The 17234-nt window shown below is 39.8% G+C and overlaps 1 protein-coding gene across 1 annotated transcript in view; it reads left to right on the plus strand.

Moving 5' to 3' along the window:
- Window positions 1-11282, plus strand: part of LOC106883871 (integrator complex subunit 5) — a 46233-nt gene extending 34951 nt beyond the window's left edge. The window contains exons 19-23 of the mRNA XM_014935010.2: window positions 911-981; window positions 2825-2973; window positions 4680-4784; window positions 6604-6643; window positions 10895-11282. Of these exons, the coding sequence (XP_014790496.2) occupies window positions 911-981; window positions 2825-2973; window positions 4680-4784; window positions 6604-6643; window positions 10895-11052 (523 nt within the window). The 3' untranslated portion in view covers window positions 11053-11282. The remainder of the gene's footprint in view (window positions 1-910; window positions 982-2824; window positions 2974-4679; window positions 4785-6603; window positions 6644-10894) is intronic.
- The last annotated feature ends 5952 nt before the right edge of the window (window positions 11283-17234 follow it).

Here is a 17234-nt window from a genome sequence, read left to right on the forward strand (position 1 = left end):
GGACTGGATGCTTTTAATTGGCACGTACACTGACGGGGTCACCGAGACAAAAAAAGAAAAAAACCCAAAAGCTGTCACTATTGTCCTTGAAAAGGGAAAGCATTATGTCTGAAACAAGATTCAAAATAATTTTGTTGTTAAAATGCTATGATTTATTAGATATGTATGGTGATGGGGGTAAGGATTGTAGTAGTTGAACTGGTATAGAGAAGAGATCATCATCATTTTTCATGCTGGCATGAGTTAAATGGTTTGACTGGAGATGGTAAGCCAGAGAGCTGCACTAGGCTCCAGTCTGATTTGGCATGGTTTTCTACGGCTGGATGCCCTTCCTAATGCCAACCACTCTGAGAGTATAATGGGTGTTTTTACATGCCACCTGCATGAGTGCCATTTGCGTGACACTGATATCTGCCACAACTGTGATTTTGCTTGGCTTGATAGGTTTTCTTCTCAATGTATATATGTGTGTTTGTGTGTGTTACTGTTATCTTGCCTTGACTTCACGTGATTGTTGTAAATGAATGTCACTGCCATGCCAGTGGTGTCTTCCATTTCCAACCTTCCATTAAAATATGTTTGGTCATGGAGAAATACTTGCTTATTTGTAAATCAGTGAAGGTTGGTGATAGGAAAGGCATCCAGCCATAAAAAAATTCAACAAATTCTGTCTGAGCCATGCATGTATGGATAAATGGACATTAAAATGATAATGATAATTCAACTGTTGATACTTAATTGTGTTCATGTTGATGTGTAACCATAGCTACATGTGTTCATGTTGGTACTTAACTAGCTCTATGTTTTCATGTCAATACTTACCTGTGGTCATGTGTTCATGTTGATGCTTAATCCTAGCTCCATGTGTTCATTTTTAACCTTAAGTTGATACATGTTTGTATTGTTTCAGAGACCTCTGGGTTTGGAGGAAATTTGAAGACAACCCGATTCTCTGGGATATTCTTGATAACTTTGCATACAGTAAGTTAGAACAGTATTTCATTTACTATGAATCCCTTCTGTCTGTCTGTCACTTTTACACCTATTGCACCTGTATTTTCTCACAATCACCTAGCCACTTCTCTCCTCTAAAAGTATTTCTCAGTAATGAAATGGCTTGTATCAATATCTATCAGTGTAGATTTTGTCTTAAGTCAGCTGGTATGCAGTACACCTAAGCCTTTTACACTGTACTACATAGCTTGTTTTAGTGTATCATGTGGCAGGTTACACTCTCATACTTAACCTGTTACAGTGTGTCACATTACTTGTTACTGTGTGTCATCCTGTGATTATGTCAGATTGTTGCAGTGAGTCAGGCAGCTTGTCACAGCATGTCACATAACTTGTCACAGTGAGTCATCTTTGCTACAGTCTCTTGTAACCTGTTACAGTATGTCACTTAGTCTGTTACAGTGTATCAGATAGTGTGCTCCTGTTAATTTCTGAGACTGTTATTGCATGGATCTTAGCCTGTCACAATGTATCACATATTTTGTCATAGTTTGTCACCATTATCCTGTTACAATTCCATTCTTAACTTGTTTACTTTGATATTATAGTTTAACATTTAATATGTTACAATACTACACTTGATTTTTTAAATTCATGTTACAGTGCTAGAGATACTTTAACTGTTTTTTCCCCTTTACATGGATGGGATGGCTTATTCATTGTTGGAATTATTTACATTTGAATGTCTTTCCTATCACTATTACATTTCGATAGATTACCTGTCTTTAAAGTCTGGATGTCTTTATATCTGGGATATCTTTCTTGTTTCTAACCAGAAATATATATTTCCTGTCATTAACCATTCAACTGTCAATTGGGAGTAGAATGTATTTAAGTAAGATGGCCAAATAATAGCTTTAGTTCTCATAAGGTTTGAACCTTTGACCATGTGGCCAATCATCCAGCCACACCTAAACTAAAGTGAGGTTTGAACTCTTAGTCATGATTGTCAATCTAGCTGTACTTTAACTACAGTAGGGGTTAGAACAGGACTACAATCTCTTGACTATGGTTAGAACTTATGACCATCTGAAGACATACAACAATACATGTGCTGTTATACATGTTTCTTTTTGATCTTCATGGGTTGCAACAGGTCATCCCTGATCCAGCAGACAGACTTACATTGTCATCATCATCATCATCATCAAACATCCGTTTTCTATGCTGTCATGGGTTGGACAGCTTGACAAGTATTAGCAAGGCCAGGGTCTGTACTAGATTCCATAGTCTGTTTAGACTTGGTTTCTTTGGCCGAATGCCCTTCCTAAGGCCGACCACTCTACAGAGTGTACTGGGTGCTTTTCACATGGCGCCATCACCCACACCAATGCCTTTTACATGGCACTTTGCTTTAAGATCTTAATTCTGTTGTGGTGGCAGGTCTTCTTAAGTACAACAATGCACCACATATCTCAATCCTCTCTCATCTCCTTCGTCTAATCAAACATATTCCATTTACCACCTGAGTGTTTGTCTGGACAATAAGGCTCCTACTGTCTGTAAACACATCACCAAGAACAACAATAACATAGACAAGAATGCTCCCATGAAGGAAACCTCAATGAGGTTGATTGACCTGCTAGAAATAATTGATCGTTCTCATATAAGAATCTACCTTATATAAAATATATATCAGATTATATAAATCTGAGTATTCTGAATATACAAAAAGGCTGGATGGCCATGTCTGGAATAATTTGGGGCTAAACAGCAATAACATGAACAAGGAGTAATAAGGAAATCTAGGATGACTCTGACTCAGACCAACTGACTCAGATCAACTGACTCTTATTCATTCCTTTCACAGGTAGTTCAGTGTTGTTCTATTGCTCGCCATTGCTCCGATCCTTAGTGGCCACCCTGATGAATTTCTATGAGAGTTGCCGGACGAAGAATGCCTCTAATTCCCCCAAGTACCTTCATGCAGCATGTAAAGTCATTAATTACATGAGAAAGGTAGGTAAATGCATGTGAAACCTATGTCTCTTCTGGCCATGTTCAGGCTTCTTTGATTTTTGACTTGCACCAGATATTGTAACATACTGATGTTGTTCACCTAAGAAGTTGTCATCATCATCATCATCATCATCGTTTAACGTCCGTTTTCCATGCTGGCATGGGTTGGACAATTTGACTGAGGACTGGCAAGCCAGGAGGCCGCACCAGGTTCCAATCTGATCTGGCAAAGTTTCTACAGCTGGATGCCCTTCCTAATGCCAACCACTCCGAGACTGCAGTGGGTTGCTTTTTACATGCCACTGGCATGGGGTCCAGTCAGGTGGCACTGGCATCGACCACGCTTGAATGATGCCTTTTACGTGCCACCGGCATGGGAGCCAGTCAGACAACACTGGCATCAACCAAGGCAGCACAGGCATTCTAACAATATACCAAGTAATAGTGATTGAAGCATTGAATCTCTTGGTTTTGATATCAAATCTGTTGTAGTTATTTAGTTGTGTCTTTGGGTCAGTACACCTAATTCTTTAGTGCATATGTATATAAAGTTCTCTGGTGAATGTTAGCTGAGGTAAACTATTGTCCTATCCAAGAGAAGACTTATCTCTCATCACAGTGAATTTAATTCAGTATGTGTGTGAGAGGAGGGGGAGTTTGATCAGTTGACATGTTCATGTTGGTGTGCCTTTGCCAGCTAAGAAAATATCTAATGTATATTTGCTGTAATGAATGATGATGTTGGCTAGAGGCTTCATTGAAAGGAAGATGATGACATAATTTGAAAGGAGGTTTGCATTTTTGAGCTCAGAGCTGAGAAAAGTAATAAGGAGGGTACAGGAGGCAGTTGAAAAACCAGCTTCTATATATGGCTGAAATGAGAAGACCCAAAATGGCTTGAAAGCCATAACATGCTGATTGGGAAATAGCGTTGCTAAGTGAGGCTGGCTGACACTTAAACAACATCGCTGATTGACAGGTAGGCTTAGATAGTGATCTCGTTCATAGCGCGCCCTCCTCCTGGTTTGAAGGCCTGTACCACCGAACAGCTGGTCGGCTCTGGCTGCTAGAACTGAAACTAACATGACACTGTTGGAAGGCAGGTTTTTAGATAGGGTGCAGATTAAAACTACATGCCCTTTCCCAGATGAGTGACTGGTTGTTCTAAGACATTTATTGATTGTAAATTTTTTCTGCCCAGTTACCTATCGATATAGTGGTCATTTGCAAACTCCAGAGGCGACACTTTCATTTCCCTTTACTCCAAACGTCACACGTTGTTATTTCAATTGGGTCATGCCCTTCCAATTGCTATAGATCTGTAATGCATCTTACAGCTGTGCCTGTCACTTGTTTGGTGAGGAATCCTACATTGTGGAGTAGTAACGACTAGGCTATGGTAGCTGACTGATTATCGTGATCATTCGTCTTTTGGTTTCCTGTAGCTTTGCTCTCTTTTACATATATATATATATCAGAGATGTATTAGTGGATATCACTGTGTGCTTGTTTGTGTGTGTAGGTCAGCTGACAAGATCAGTATGGAATATAATATGTTACAATGGGGACAGTAGATCTTATCCCAAGTGTGTGTGTGAGTGGGGGAGTTTGATCAGCTGACATGTTTATGTTGGCATGTCTTTGCCAGCTAAGAAGCTATATAATGTATATTTGTTGTAATGAAATACCATATTTACCGTTTGCAGAGTAACCTATTGTCGTCCCCACTCTGTTATATTGGTGAATTAATGCCATTGGTCAAATCTTATGAACTCTACCTACTTCTACAAACCGTGTGGCGATATATGAAGGTAAGTGGTCTCAATTAGACTTGTTCTTGTTTGGTGGTGGTTTTGTTGTCTTTAGCAAGTCTTTTTTGTTCTTTTGAGCTGTCCAAACACATCCTCCTCTCCATCACCACCCCCATCATCATCATCAACATCATTATGACAACTCTGCACTTCGCAGACACCTACGTGCTACTGGAATATATGTCTGCCCATCTCACACATTTTGCAATTACACATGCAAAGGTTCATATTTACTGTATGCATGATCTCACTAACAATTACATACATAAATGCATACATATTTACACTCACACTCACTGATATCATCATCATCATCATCATCATCATCATCATCATCATCATCATCATCGTTTAACGTCCGCTTTCCATGCTAGCATGGGTTGGACGATTTGACTGAGGACTGGTGAAACCGGATGGCAACACTAGGCTCCAATCTAAATTTGGCAGAGTTTCTACAGCTGGATGCCCTTCCTAACGCCCACCACTCAGAGAGTGTAGTGGGTGCTTTTACGTGTCACCCGCACGAAGGCCAATCAGGCGGTACTGGCAACGGCCACGCTCGAAATGGTGTCTTTTATGTGCCACCCGCACAAGAGCCAGTCCAGGGGCACTGGCAACGATCTCGCTCGAAAATCCTACGAAGGCCAGTCAGGCGGTACTGGCAACAGCCACGCTTGTACACATACATATACAGATGTATGCATACACAAATACGCACACAATTAGGTTTATGGTTTTTTTTTTTTTGTACCTCTTTATGATTTTTCCCAACCATTTATTCCTTACCAGTGTGTGTCAGGGATGTATTCTAACACACATGTTCTTACTCTCTCACTCTCACTCTTAGGGAAGCAGACTGAACCAAGAAGAGTTGTCTACCTTGCATACATTCCCAACTACAATTATTGTAGTCGTAAGATTTGACCACTTGACACTATATAAAGCAGTGTTTCCCAACCTGTTTTCCCCCAGGCCCCGCTACAATTTTCCAAAACAATGTATGCCCCACCAATGGTTGGGGGGGGGGGGAAACCCCAACTTAATTTTTTAATATTTTATCACAATTATTTAATACAAAAGACTCTTCTGGTAAGTGGCGTAAGGGAAAAAAGAAGAAAAGAAAAGAAAGAAAACAATAGAGCAGTGACAGCGGATCTACCAGTAACTCTTTTATTAGGTACTGAGTACAAAAAAGAGTACGTTATTGACTAAGGAAAAAAAAATAGGTGAATCACTTCAATGAAAACCTTGTACCTGGTGACTATGGCACCACACCCCACCACAATTTTCTCAGACTCCATCAGTGGGGCATATCCCACTAACTTGGGAATCGTTGATGAATAGATATGTAGATAGCAGTCTGCAGCTGTTGCAACTCATGTAATCTGATATTATAGATATGGCTATTTGAATGACCAATACCACTGGTTTGTAGTTAATAGAGGTAATGGAACTTGTCAGAGATGGAACATAAAAACAAGAGTAAAAAAAAGTGATCATGGCTTGGACACTTGGTCATAGATCTACTTGACCACTGAAAATCTGTAGTTAAACAACATCACCCCACACCACACCACACCACACCACTCTACACTACATTTTGCCAGTCACATCACATTTGTATCATGTAATAATTACTTGTTACTACACGTCTACATCCTATGATTGGCTACTACATACCTACATCGTGTGGCCAACTGCTATATATTGCTTCACATGACGAAACACCTACATGTTTTTACGACTACCTTCAGCTAGATTTGAATCCATATCGTTTATTTGTATCGTTATCTAAAAGTAATAATTGTTTCTTCTTCAGGAGAACCCCCCTGTCAATAATCTCGACCATCAAAAGAAAGGTAAATGCTTTACTTTCTATGTCTGTCATCTAATGTCTTCTAATTACATTTCTATGGTCTATCACACAGATAACTTATCATCACTGGAACTATTTACTCGCTGAATAATAGTATTAGTGGCTGAGTATTCCACAGACACTTGCACCTTTAGCATAAGCATCAAACAAAGCCAGCATGATTCTAATGGCACTGGCGCTATGAATTATAAAGATATCTGACAAGCTTCTACACATTTTCTGTCTCTTCAGTTTAACTCACAAGCTTTGAGCCACTTTTTAGGAGTATGATGCTGCACAATTGCAAAACAAACTAGCTTCACTATATGGCTTAAGTATATAGCTTATATATACTGTCATCGTCATCATCATCATCATCATCATCATTATCTTCATCATTTAGCGTCCATTTTCCATGCTGGACAGTTTGATAGGGGCTGACAAGCCACAGGGTTGCACCAGGTTTCAGTTATCTGCTTTGGCAAGGTTTCTACAACTGGATACTCTTCCTAATGCCTACCACATTACAGAGTGTACTGGGTGCTTGCTATGTGGCACTGACATGGGTGGGTTTTTTACGTGGTGCCAGTATGGGTGCACTTTTACATGGTGCTGATGCGGGTGCTTCTTTATGTGGCAGCAGCACAGTTGCTTTTTATGCGATACTGGTGTGGTCCTTATCATGTAGCATGCAAACAAATGCTTTTTAGCATGGGACCAGCACAGGTGCTTTATATGTGTGTGTGTGTACAGAAGTGTAGGTGTGGCTGTGTGGTGAAGATGTTTGCTTCTTAACCACATGATTTTGAATTCAGCTCCACCTCAAGGCTCCATGGGCTGACTAAAGCCTTCAGTGGCAGATAGAAACTGAAAAAAAAAACTATCGTATGTGTGTGAGTATATACCTTTGTGTCTCCCTGTAACAGTTGTAAATAAGTTTAACTGTCATACAAGCGATGTCATTCATTTCCAATATTCTGTGAAAAATACATCTGGCCTTGAGGAAATATTACCTTGCTTGGAAATAGGTAAGGTAATGTTTCCAAGAATGGCATCCAGCCATAAAAAATCAGTCTCAATAATTCCGTCTGACCCCTGCAAGCATAGAAAAGTCGATGTTAAAACAATCTGTTGTCAATAGTACACTCTGTTTCGAAGTGTAAAAGAGGTTTGTTGCACTTAGGTTGCAGTCATTGCCATAGTTTCACTGAATCTGTTGAGAATCAATTACTGTTCACTTCATTTGCATGGAAGGAATATTTCTCCTTGTGGCTCTTCTTCCTAATTCCACTTCACCACACCTGTTGCTGTAACGTATGCTATCTTGTATTCTTCTAATAGAATGCTGTCAGTTATGTGTAGGCACAAAGCTTATTGCTATGCCAGCCAGGAACACAGCCTCAATTGTCCATGAGCACATGCATTCCCACATACACGTGTGTGTGTGTGTGTGTGCATGTATGTGTGTCCATGTATCAGTGTTTCTATTTTCTGTGTGCATATGTGTGTGTGTGTATGTAATTAGTAATCTGTGTTTATGTGAGAGAGAATTGTTTATATGTCTGCAGTTTATTCAGAAACTATAGAACAAATGCCTACAAATATATTTTTATTCACCGTTTCACTGAAAGTTTGTATAACATTTAATTTATTAGATGCAGCAGTGATATGTTTGAATTTTTTTTTTATGTGCATAATAGCATTGAAAAACGTTAAACCGCCTTCCAGTTATCTCCCCTCCTGTCTGTTCTACTCCTGGAATCAATCCAAAGTATACATCTTCATATTTTTGTTTAAGCCAGTGAGTGTGTTTTTCTACATGGTATCTTGATCTGCTAGAAATAACAGCCTAATCTTTTTCAAATTATCAAGTCGTTTCCTACTGTCTCGTGTATGTATATATATGAATGTATGAGCCATCAAAGTAGACATCTACAGGTTGTTTGATGTGCTATAAAAGCAACCAAATTCCCTTTTTATCATGCTCTATTTCATGCATTAGTTAACAAGGGCAACCTGTACAGGGTAGATAAACTTGTTAAAAATAGTAACCAAAGTGCTATAAAATCATACTCCTTCATCTTATGTATATAAGCATGCATGAGTCAACGTGGGAGCCTGTACATGGTTGCTAGAACCTAATGAAAATAGTTGTCAAATTTCCCTCAAACCCCTCCCTACTGTCTAACGTCTGTATACTTGAACGAAATCTTTATGTATGTATGTTATACATCTTAAATTTCTATCATACCCATTCGTTCATCTTAATCTTTGCAGTGGTATTAAACTCACTACCAAAAATATTGTTTCTTGATCTGGAAGTTGTGGTCATGCTAGAAACTTGACTGAAGACAATTGACATTCTTAGAGTACTTTTTGAAATCGACTAATTTGCCATTTGAATTTAAACAACTTCAGTTTCTTGTCAGGTTCAGCTTTGCCATTATCATCATCATTTAATGTTTGTTTTCCGCGCTGGCATGGGTTAGATGGTTTGACAAGAGCTGATGATCCAGAGGGCTGTTCTGAGCTCCAATGTCTATTTTGGCATAGTTTCTGTAGGCTGGATGCCCTTCCTAATGCTACTCACTTTACAAAGTGTACTGAGCGCTTTTTATATGGCACCAGCACTAATGAGGTTAATAAGTAACTGAGGTGGGTATAATATGGAGAGAAGCAACTTTAAGCCAGATGATGAAAGGTTAAAGTATGATAGAGGGAGAGGAACAGGTGTCTTGCTGTAGAAGAGATACATGGTTACCCCAGTTGGAAAAGAGAGAAAATTGTGGTGAAGATGTCTTAGGGTAATGCAGAGAGGTGTCATGACCATCAGTAAATCTCAAAGACACTCATTCAGTGATGTTGGAATCAGCCTGGGTAGATTCTGTATTTTTCTATGGTTAGCTACATCTTGGTTCATGAAGAGCTGGAAATCCAGTTAGTCTCTTAATCATAAGCATCATACATGGGGCAAAACCAAGAAAATTGCTTAACTTGAGGCTTTAGAAAAAACAAATAACCAAGAAAATTTTGTTGTAATTCCTTCATCGTCGTTTAACGCCCGCTTTCCATGCTGGTATGGGTTGGACGATTTGACTGAGGACTGGCAAGCCAGAAGGCTGCACCAGGCTCCAATCTGATCTGATCTGGCAGAGTTTCTACAGCTGGATGCCATTCCTAACGCCAACCACTCCGAGAGTGTAGTCGGTGCTTTTACGTGCCACTGGCACGAGGGTCAGTCACACGGTACTATGCAAAAATTTGCACATTACTTAGATATTAGCAGATAACCTCTGTTAGTAAACAATAATTTATAATTAACAATACATCATCCATCTAAGTGGGTGTAAAATGATGATAAATAATGGCTCATAATTGATGGCTTCAAATTTTGGTTCAAGGCAGCACTTTTATGGGAGTGGGGGTGATATAATGAATTACATTGACCCCAATGTTTATCTGGTGCTTATTTTATCACCCCCCCCCCTAAAGGGATGAAAGGTAAAGTTGGCTTTAGTAGGATTTGAACTCAGAATGTAACGAGCTGGAGGCACTTTGTTCAACATGCTAACAATACTGCCATCTCACCATCTTCATAATATCTAATAATTAACAAAAATAAGCAAATCAGTATAAATATTTTTCCTTCTAATGTCTCTTTGATTACATATGTTACCTTAGTTACACATGTTTCCTTGGTTATATGTTACCTTATATATATATATATATATATATATATATATATATATATATATATACATATAGGCGCAGGAATGGCTGTGTGGTAAGTAGCTTGCTTACCAACCACATGGTTCTGGATTCAGTCCCACTGTGTGGCACCTTGGGCAAGTGTCTTCTACTATAGTCTCGGGCCGACCAAAACCTTGTGAGTGGATTTGGTAGACGGAAACTGAAAGAAGCCCGTTGTATATATGTATATATATATGTGTGTTTGTGTGTCTGTGTTTGTACCCGACCATCGCTTGACAATCGATGTTGATGTGTTTATGTCCCCGTAACTTAGCGGTTCGGCAAAAGAGACTGATAGAATAAGAACTAGGCTTAGAAAGAATAAGTCCTGGGGTCGATTTGCTCGACTAAAGGCGGTGCTCCAGCATGGCCGCAGTCAAATGACTGAAACAAGTAAAAGAGTAAATCCCTTCTTTCACTCACCCTGTCCCTTATCTACCATCACCACCACCACCTCTATCCACTTGTTTCTATTCACATCTCTCTTTCTCTCTGTCTATTTCAGTATGTGATGCCAAGTTCTCCACGGTGATCAGGTCTGTCTTACATGCCAATATAGCCCAAACAGGTTCCATGTACAAACGGTTCTTCAGTGATAGCAGTGATGTCACAGATTCTTCACCAAATGCAACAACACCAGAGAATATGGTTGTAGACAAGTAAAGCATGACCCATGGCATTGTGGCTATCTTCATTCTAGCTGCTTCTGCTGGAGCATCTGTCAGGGATTAACAATTGTTAATGAGAGTATAAGTCCTCTCTGTCTCTCTCAGTCTGTGTGTATGAGTGTGTTTCTATGCATGAACATGTATGTCAGTGTGTGTTTATGATGTGTGACTGTATATATTTGTGTCTGTATCTGAGAGTGTTATTAAATAAACTTTGTGTATCTATGTATTTTTTAATTCTCTTTATTATGCATTTATATAAGTATAACTATATATGAGGGGGGCACTGAAAAGTTCCTGGCTTTGAGTAAAAGAAGATACATGAGGATCAGTTAATTATGATTTTTATTTAACATAATCGCTTCTCAGATTCACACACTTATTGCAGTGGTCCTTTAGTTTTTCTAAGCCCTGTAAAAGAGCTTGGACGGTTGGGCCTCCAAACCAGGCCTTTCATGATACCCCTAAAGCCAGGAACTTTTCAGCACCCCCTCCTATGTGTGTGTGTGTGTATGTATTTATTAGAAGGAGACCTACTGCATGTGTTTAGATGGGCTATTTAATTACATTGACCCCAGTATTTGGACTGGTACTTCATTTTATTGACCGTGAAAAGATGGAAGGCAAAGTTGAGCTCAGACCATTAAGTCAGAAGACATGTTGCTAAGCATTGTGTCTGTTGCACTAACGATTCTGACAGCTTGTCGCCTTAATAGTAAGTGATGGTGGTGATCCAAGAATGGTAGAAAGGTAAAACATCTGACAGTATTTAGTGTTATTCTGCTATGATCAAATCCATTCTTATATCTTAATCAGGAATTTCATTTACAGAATGGATGTAATGGTGATATGGGGAGGAGAGTGGACTAGGGTTCCACTGAGAGTGGGGTTTGTCCATCCCCACAGCTGGGGCCGACAACTAGAGTAACTGGTCTTGTCACACAGTCAACAGTAGCCTGAGATTGACTAAAGGAGTGTATTCTCTATCTCCCTAATTTGACTGTGCTAGGAGACTGACCACCAGAAAGGATTCTCCATCTCTGTTGCTAGACTGAGGCTTGAGGTTAACTACTGGAGTGTATTCTCTTGGCCAGCAGCTGGACTGTGGCCAGTGACTGACTACTGGCTGGTTCTCCAATCCTACACTAAAAGTTGAACTCAGTACTACAATGCAACAAGCCATTTGTCATTTACAGCTAGGTGGACTGGAAACATTTGAGAAGTAAGAGTATTTGGCCTCTAAAATACTGTAGTTGGTATGGCATGAAGTTTAGATTAAACTGGGGCTGTTACCACTCAACTACACATCCACCACAACAACAACAACATTCATCTATCAACAAATAATTTGATGGGAAATCATGTGTAAGTTAAGAGAAGTCGTTGTTGGATACTCTAGCTGAGAAATCTTGTGGATGTCCAGAATGTGTGATAGATTGTTGTAGACGTCAATAACAAGAATCAGAATTAAAATCCAATATTAAAGAAGGTGAGTATTAACATGATGAGAGTCAAGTGGACTGAGCCAATGTTGGTGTTGATGTTGGAAGCAGATACACACATACACATATGTCTACAATCAGAGGTCATTTAGAGATCACTGAAAATATTTGTTGGTGCATCCATGGAATAATACCAGTTAAACTGACAACAACAATGAGGATTGGTGATGATGATAATGATGGCAACCAGGGGTGGACTGAGCCATCGGTCACTCAGCCACTGCCCGAGGGGCCCGTGCTCTACATGTTAACTCTACTAAAACACACACTCAAAGGGGCCTGGTAAACGGTTAAGCACGAGGGCCCTGAATACTCTCACTCTGCCCCTGATGGCAACACTTCAAGATGATGGCAGTGACAGCAGAGCCACGTCAGTGCCAAGAAGAAATAACAATATTGGTGGAGTAGCAAAGGGAGAAGTAGACCTAATGGTAGTAATGGTTGTTATTTAGTCCCAGATCGGTCCTGAATTAGTAGACCTACAGTCAAAAGTGTTCCATCTGTGACCCTTTCACCCCTTTTTTTGTCTGGTATATATAGTGCATATAGGACTACATTATTGAATATTTCCATTCTGAAAACACTTGGCTATTATTTGAGGAAGATTTAACTGCTGTTTCTAGCACATCAAATGACAACATTAACTCATGGATTTCGTAAAGGATGGACCTGTTAGTACAGTAAGCAGACAGTTTCACCTCTATGAAAGACAAGTACTCTGTGTTCCCTTAGCAACGAGAGGGTCATGGTAGCATCATCATCATCATTGTTTAACATCTGTTTTCCATGCTGGCATGGGTTGGGCGGTTTGACTAGGGACTGGCAAGCCAGGAGGCTGCACCAGGCTCCAATCTGATCTGGCAAGGTTTCTATAGCTGGATCCCCTTCCTAATGCCAACCACTCTGAGAGTGTAGTGGGTGTTTTTTATGTGCCACCAGCACAGGAGCCAGTCAGGCAGCACTGGCATTGGCCACGTTTGGTAGCATGATATTAAATAAAATAAAAATTAATATTTTATAAATAATAGTTTCTAAAATTAATCTAAGTTATAGGAATGTCTGAAATTTAATATATTATTTAGAAGAATTGATAATTTGTTTCAGATGTGAAAAGAGGTTTTCAGTAGATAATCACCATATTCATTCTATCTCAGTACACCGACTCTTTATTCCCTCAGTCCACCAAACACCAACATACTATATTCTGGTACATCACATGCTGGTTTACTTCACAGGCCTTAGCACACACCGTATATCCCACCCTGGTACAACTCAACTTATTACAGACTGACAGAAAAATAAATAAATAGATGGAGAGAGAGAGAGAGAGCGAAACTAGAAATGGAAAGATACAAGTTTAGTGATTGACAGATAGATATTACTACACATACATGTGTGTGTGTATGCATGAGTATGTGTGCATGTGTGTATACACACACACACTCATATAGTTTATAGAATTAGACAGAAGCTCGACAAAAGACCAAACGGAAAATTCACGCACAAAACATGGACGTGCTCATTCCTCGTTAGTTATTGTCCATAAATCATTACAATTTCACATATATTTGTGTTAATATATGTGTGTACACGCACATACATACATATACAGGGATTCGAACCCCAACTACAAGATATTCAGTTCGGGATCACCAGTGAGCCACCACATCAGCCAATCTATGGCATGAAATGGTTCCTTGGATGATCTAAAATTTGGCCTCTTTTTATCGTATAAAAAAACGTTTGGTGCTTAACTCATCCAGACGAACTCGGCAGATCGCTAACACAAAATGGCCTCGGGCATTCACATAGGCCAACTTGGGTATTCACAGAAGGCAGACCGTTAAGACCTGACGACCTATATATCATCATCATCATTGTTTAACGTCCGTTTTTCATGCTAGCATGGGTTGGACGATTTGATTGAGGACTGGCGAACCGGATGGCTACACCAGGCTCCAATCTGATCTGGCAGAGTTTTTACAGCTGGATGCCTTCCTAACGGCAACCACTCCGAGAGTGTCATGGGTGCTTTTACGTGCCACTGGCACGAGGGCCAATCTGGCGGTACTGGCAACAGCCATGCTCAAATGATGTTTTTTACATGCCACCTGCATGGGAGACAGTCCAGCGGCTCTAGCAACGACCTCACTTGAATGTCTTTTCACATGCCACCAGCATGGAAGCCAGTCAGCTGCTCTGGCAATGGTCACACTTGGACGGTGCTGTTAGCGCTCCAATGGTACGGGTGCCAGTCATCGAATTTGGTTCAATTTCGATGTCGATTTCACTTGCCCCAACAGGTCTTCGCAAGCAGAGTTTAGTATCCAATGAAGGAAAGGTACGCATAAGTGGGCTGGCTACACCCCTGGCAAAGGCTACGGGTTATGGTCTCAGTTGGCTTGCCAGGTCTTCTCACGCACAGCATATTTCCAAAGGTCTCAGTCACTAGTCATTGCCTTGGTGAGGCTTAATGTTCGAGGGTCGTGCTTCACCACCTCATCCCAGGTCTTCCTGGGTTTACTTCTTCCACAGGCTTCCTCAACCGCTGCTAGGGTCTGGGACTTTTTCACACAGCTATCCTCATCCATTCTCGCCACATGACCATACCAGCATATATATATACATTCTTTTATTTGTTTCAGTCATTTCACTGCGGCCATGCTGGAGCACTGCCTTTAGTCGAACAGATCAACCCCAGGACTTATTCTATCAGTCTGTTTTGCTGAACAGCTAAGTTACAGGGACGAAAGCACACCAACACCGGTTGACAAGCGATGGTGGTGGGGACAAACACAGACACAGACACACAAACACAGACACACAGACACACACATATACACGACAGGTTTCTTTAAGTTTCCATCTACCAAATCCACTCACAAAGCTTTGGTCGGCCTGAGGCTATAGTAAAAAAAATACGATCGGCTCACGATCGTATGATCGTGAGTTCAATTCCCGGTGATGCGTTGTGTCCTTGAGCAAGACACTTTATTTCACACTGCTCCAGTCCACTCAGCTGGCAAAAATGAGTAGTACCTGTATTTCAAAATGCTCAGCCTGGTCACACTCACGCTGAATCTCCCTGAGAACTATGTAAATGGTACGTGTGTCTGTGGCGTGCTGAGCAACATGCACGTTAATTTCAGGAGCAGGCTGTTCCGTTGATCGGATCGACTGGAACCCTCGTCGTCGTATCCGACGGAGTACCAGTTTTATTATACTGTATATATGTGGCTACACACACACACACACATATATAATCTTACTCTTTTACTGATTTCAGTCATTGTATCACGGCCATACTGGAGCACCACACACACACACACACACAGTGAAGACCATATGGTAAAATAATTCATAGAAGTGAGTGAGCGCGAAATGTTGTTTTACTCCCACCTAAAATAGTGTTTTACTACCAAAAGAGATAAGGTGCATAAAAGTGTTCTATACAAGTGTAATTTCTCTTAAATGAAATAACGAGTGTGAGAATGTATGTATATGAGTATGTGGAGATGTGTGTGTCTGTGTGAACATATTACTTAAGTAAGACATAGTGATAATTATTCCCATTTGTCCGAGTTATTTTAAGACGGCAGATAAGATATTCTTCATGGTGTAAGCGAGGCTCGGTGATCTACAGATCAACAACGCCTCTGCCTGTGGGATGCAAGTAGGCATGAAAAAAATGAAATAGTCATGCTATAGATCGGAGTGATCCTGTGTTGTTATGTCGGAAGTCTACGAAACGAGCTCCCAGTCTTCGATCGGTTTTCTCAAGATACTGTAAGCCAAAAAGCCAACATTTAATGCGGTGAATAGTGTTCTTGAAAGTATATGGTGATTAAAATTTATATTACGTTATTCATAAAGTGGTGTGTTGTAAATGAAATTAGATATACTGAGAGGTCATAGGTAAAAGCATATATAATTACGATGAGTACTACGTTCACTTTCTGAAAAAGCCAGGCATTTCAACAGAAATCTCAGGTTTTAGATCTGAAGTTCTAAAATTTCTGATTAGCAGAAATATTCGTTTTGCCATTATTTTCAGGAATAAACCTAGTTGTGTCTATGAAGTATGAATATACACTCACTGTTCGTAGTTTTTATCTAAGACCTCAAGCCAGTCACTCCAAAGACAGAGAAGGAGTGACTTCTTTAAAAATGTGAAGTTTTTTTTTTTTATTGTAAGAGAAAATAATCTGGAACCGTAAATTTCAATAAATTGCTCGCTTTTGTGACGAAGGTATTGGGTAATCTTCACAACTTTGTTTTAACTTTCCACCCCTTATCTAATTTCAATAACTTCATCCTTAAATAAACTTACATAATGATGTGTATTTCTAAGTCATTGTGAACTTGGTCAGTTAAATACAAGTTTTTTTCTTCTACTGCAAAACCGCTTTCAGCCGCAATAGATGTAAAAGTGCAAAGACGAAAATCTTTTTCTTCAAAAGACTCTAAGTAACATGTTATCCCCATTTTTTACCTACTCTCTTTTTCACTTGTGTTATATATGTTAAACTTTCCTTACGAATACGTACACCAATACATTTCCAGTTAAACTATCATATAAAAACATTTATATTCTGTGGAAACGCATTTTTATAGTTTTATTTTCATACACAATAAATTCATAAAATAAAACTATTTTCTCTTTAAGTTAAATTTG

Source organism: Octopus bimaculoides, chromosome 2 (genome assembly GCF_001194135.2).
Source record: "Octopus bimaculoides isolate UCB-OBI-ISO-001 chromosome 2, ASM119413v2, whole genome shotgun sequence".
NCBI lineage: Eukaryota > Metazoa > Mollusca > Cephalopoda > Octopoda > Octopodidae > Octopus > Octopus bimaculoides.